Raw genomic sequence first — 2,819 nt, forward strand, 5'->3', positions numbered from 1 at the left:
GCCGGACGAGGATGTGGAGGAGGAGGCGGGTGGTGACGCCGAGCGAAGGTGCGGGGCGCTGCGCGTCCAAGGCCTCCAGGCTGAGAGTCAAGGCTACAGGATTTTCGCGAACTTTTCCCCACTTTCATGTCCAAAACAAGCCTAGTTAGTGTGCAACCTACAGCTTCCACCACAGCCACGCATAGCATTGCTGTTCGGCTCATGGAGCTCCGGCCATGTTAGCTTCTGTTGGGCTGCTGAGCGCTGGAGTGCCGTGGGTTGTTGCATGCGTCGTGGTCATGCAAGTAGCAGCTGCCAGCGCGCCACACGGGCGCCGTCATGTGGGCTGGCAAGCCTACGCGCGGATGTTGTCCACAGTGCGGGTAACCCCCCTCTGGTGTGTACACAAGCGCATCCTCACAGGAATGAGCTTGCCTGCCTGCCTGCATGAGTACTGATTCGCATGCAAATGGCTTCGTGTTACATTGTCTGCTTTCCTGACCACTAGTCCCCTGCCAGCATGCTGATCCCTAGCCCCAGCCACCGGGCCCCGTTCTTCCTGTTCTCGCTCGCGATGCCCAGGTCCACCCGCGGGCCGGTGGCTCCTGCTTGGTTGCGGGCGGCTGTTGCAACTCAACAGGTGAGGCCGCCGGGGCCTGGGGTGTTGACAGGGCGATGAAAGTATCCGTCAAGCCGTCGTACGGGACGTTGCCTGAGCCGTCACCTGGGAAGTGCCATACACCGGCCGTCATCTTAAAAACTGGCCCCGCCTTTCCCTGGCTTACAATAGGCACTCGCTTCGCTGGGTCTACCTATGGCAGCTGCCGCCCCAGGCGCCCTGACGCTGCGGGCCTTGCAGCAAGAGCTGCTGTTGCAGCGGCAGCAGCACCAGCGGGGAGAAGTGGCGACAGGAATGGAGACCGCCGGCGACGGGCAACGGAGCATTCTCGGCAAGCGGAGTAGCAAGGCGTCGAAGCGCTCCAAGACTCGGAGCCGGGACAAGGATAAGAAGGGCCGCAAAGGAAAGAGGAAGGATAAAGGGAAAGACAAGGGCCGGGATCGAGAGCAAGATCGACGTCGTGACAAGGATAAACAACGGAAGCGGAAGCGAGAAAAGGAGCGGCTGGAGAGCGGTGGGACGGGAAGCAGGAGAGCAAGCGCGCAGACTGACAGGACGGGCTAGCTTGAGTGCTCTTTCTGTGGGAGCTTCACTTGAGTGCAGGGACAAGGTTCTTGCTGCATGGGGTTGCGGCTAAGGTTGTTGCAGGAGGTTGCTTAGAAGTGTGGCGGTGGTACTGAGAGTGCGTCCATATCAGGGACCCAGCAGCTCTTTGTCCGCGCAAGGGCGTAAATAACCACGATGATGATAACTGATTTGGGAAGAGGACACAAAATCAACCGTGCACGAGCTCCTAGGTGCTCTGAAGCCCTCTGGGGCACACTAGCCAGGAGTCTCCAGGAAGGAGAAGGGGGCCGGACAGGGCACAGCGCCCTAAAAGCGCCGTATGGGGCGACAGCAGCAGTGAAAGGATACCAGAGAGGCAGCCCGAATGATAAAATGATTGGGGAATGCTAAAATAAATAGTTCCACGCGATTGCTGCCTTCGCCTGGCTGATGAATTTCGACAACAGCCTTGCGGCGGCCAGAAGGCATGCGTTCCTAGCCTCGAAGCAATTAACCGCGCTCCCCCAGCTCTCTGCCCGGGCGAAGTCCCCGTCGATCCAATGAAACTCTCGAGGCAGTCAGCCAGGCGTAAGCCAGCTGTTAAGCTGGCAATAAATCTTAGGAGTAACAAGGTGCGCAGCGCGCGTCCCGCTCGGCCTAGCAAGAAGTGCCAGCCCAAGGACTCCATACCTCGCCCACCGCATGTTCAGTTCCACTCTTCCTCTGATGCTCCAAGCTATGGCATCACCGCTCTTCCCAAAGCTCCAAGCCGTGGTTCACTACGGCACAGCCTTCCAAACCCTCCCACGTTTCTCCTCCTACTCCTGCGACAGCATCCCAACGAGGCACTTCTCTAGCAACGCATCTGCATTCACCCAGGGATGGTATTTCATAAACAGCGACGTGCCGTCTTTGCCAGCGGCCTTCAGCAGAATGGCCGCGCCCCCGGGGTGAAATCGCATGTATGGCCCTATATTGTAGACCTTGCCGCGCAGTACCATCCACGCATCATCTGCTGTGTGGTGCTTCTTGACCTCTTCCAAGGTGATGTCCCGCCGCAGCGCCTTGCCGCCCAACCCATTCAGGTCGGTCCCGGACTTAGAAAGCCGCAGCCAATCGACCTGTGTGTAGCCCTTCTCAAGCGGGACCTGAGGGAAGGCGTTATGGGTCGAGGCAGAGACCGGTACAGCACCTTGGCAGGATCACCAAGGGTGGGTTGATGGGGCCTTCGATCAGCTACTGCACTGTAATGCATTTGAACGCGTCCACAGCGGCGGACACGCGCGCAGACATTCGTATCGTGGACTCGGCAGCCTGGTGTCGCCTCTCCGTACCTTAGATCGGGCAGGCTTTTCGAAAATGGGCACCTGGAAACATGGTTTTTTTTGGAGGTTGTGGAGAGAGCGGTTAAGCCGGGAGGGTTGCCAGGGTGTGGGCAGCAGCTGTTCCTCACCGGAGGTGAAGGTTTTTCGGCGGAAACCCCCGAACGGTCCGTCACGGTAGAAAAGGCAGTCAAGGGTATCTGCGAGCGGAAGGCCCACCTTGTAACCACACAGCTGAGCAGGGGCACGAAATCCCTTGCGTGCCCCAATTGTTTGTGTAAACCACCTTTTTGGGAGCCTCCGATGGTTGGTTTAACACAGGAAATGAGAAAGCGCCTCCGTCGTCTTCTGTC

The 2,819-nt window shown here is 58.6% G+C and overlaps 1 protein-coding gene across 1 annotated transcript; it reads right to left on the reverse strand.

The window, feature by feature from the left end:
- Positions 1-1,974: 1,974 nt before the first annotated feature.
- VOLCADRAFT_46640 (uncharacterized protein) lies at positions 1,975-2,328 on the reverse strand (the record flags this gene model as incomplete). Its single annotated transcript, XM_002949250.1, has 1 exon — positions 1,975-2,328. A coding segment is annotated over one exon (354 nt), but the record flags the coding sequence as incomplete, so codon positions are not given.
- Positions 2,329-2,819: the final 491 nt, after the last annotated feature.

This window comes from Volvox carteri, assembly GCF_000143455.1.
Source record: "Volvox carteri f. nagariensis unplaced genomic scaffold VOLCAscaffold_13, whole genome shotgun sequence".
NCBI lineage: Eukaryota > Viridiplantae > Chlorophyta > Chlorophyceae > Chlamydomonadales > Volvocaceae > Volvox > Volvox carteri.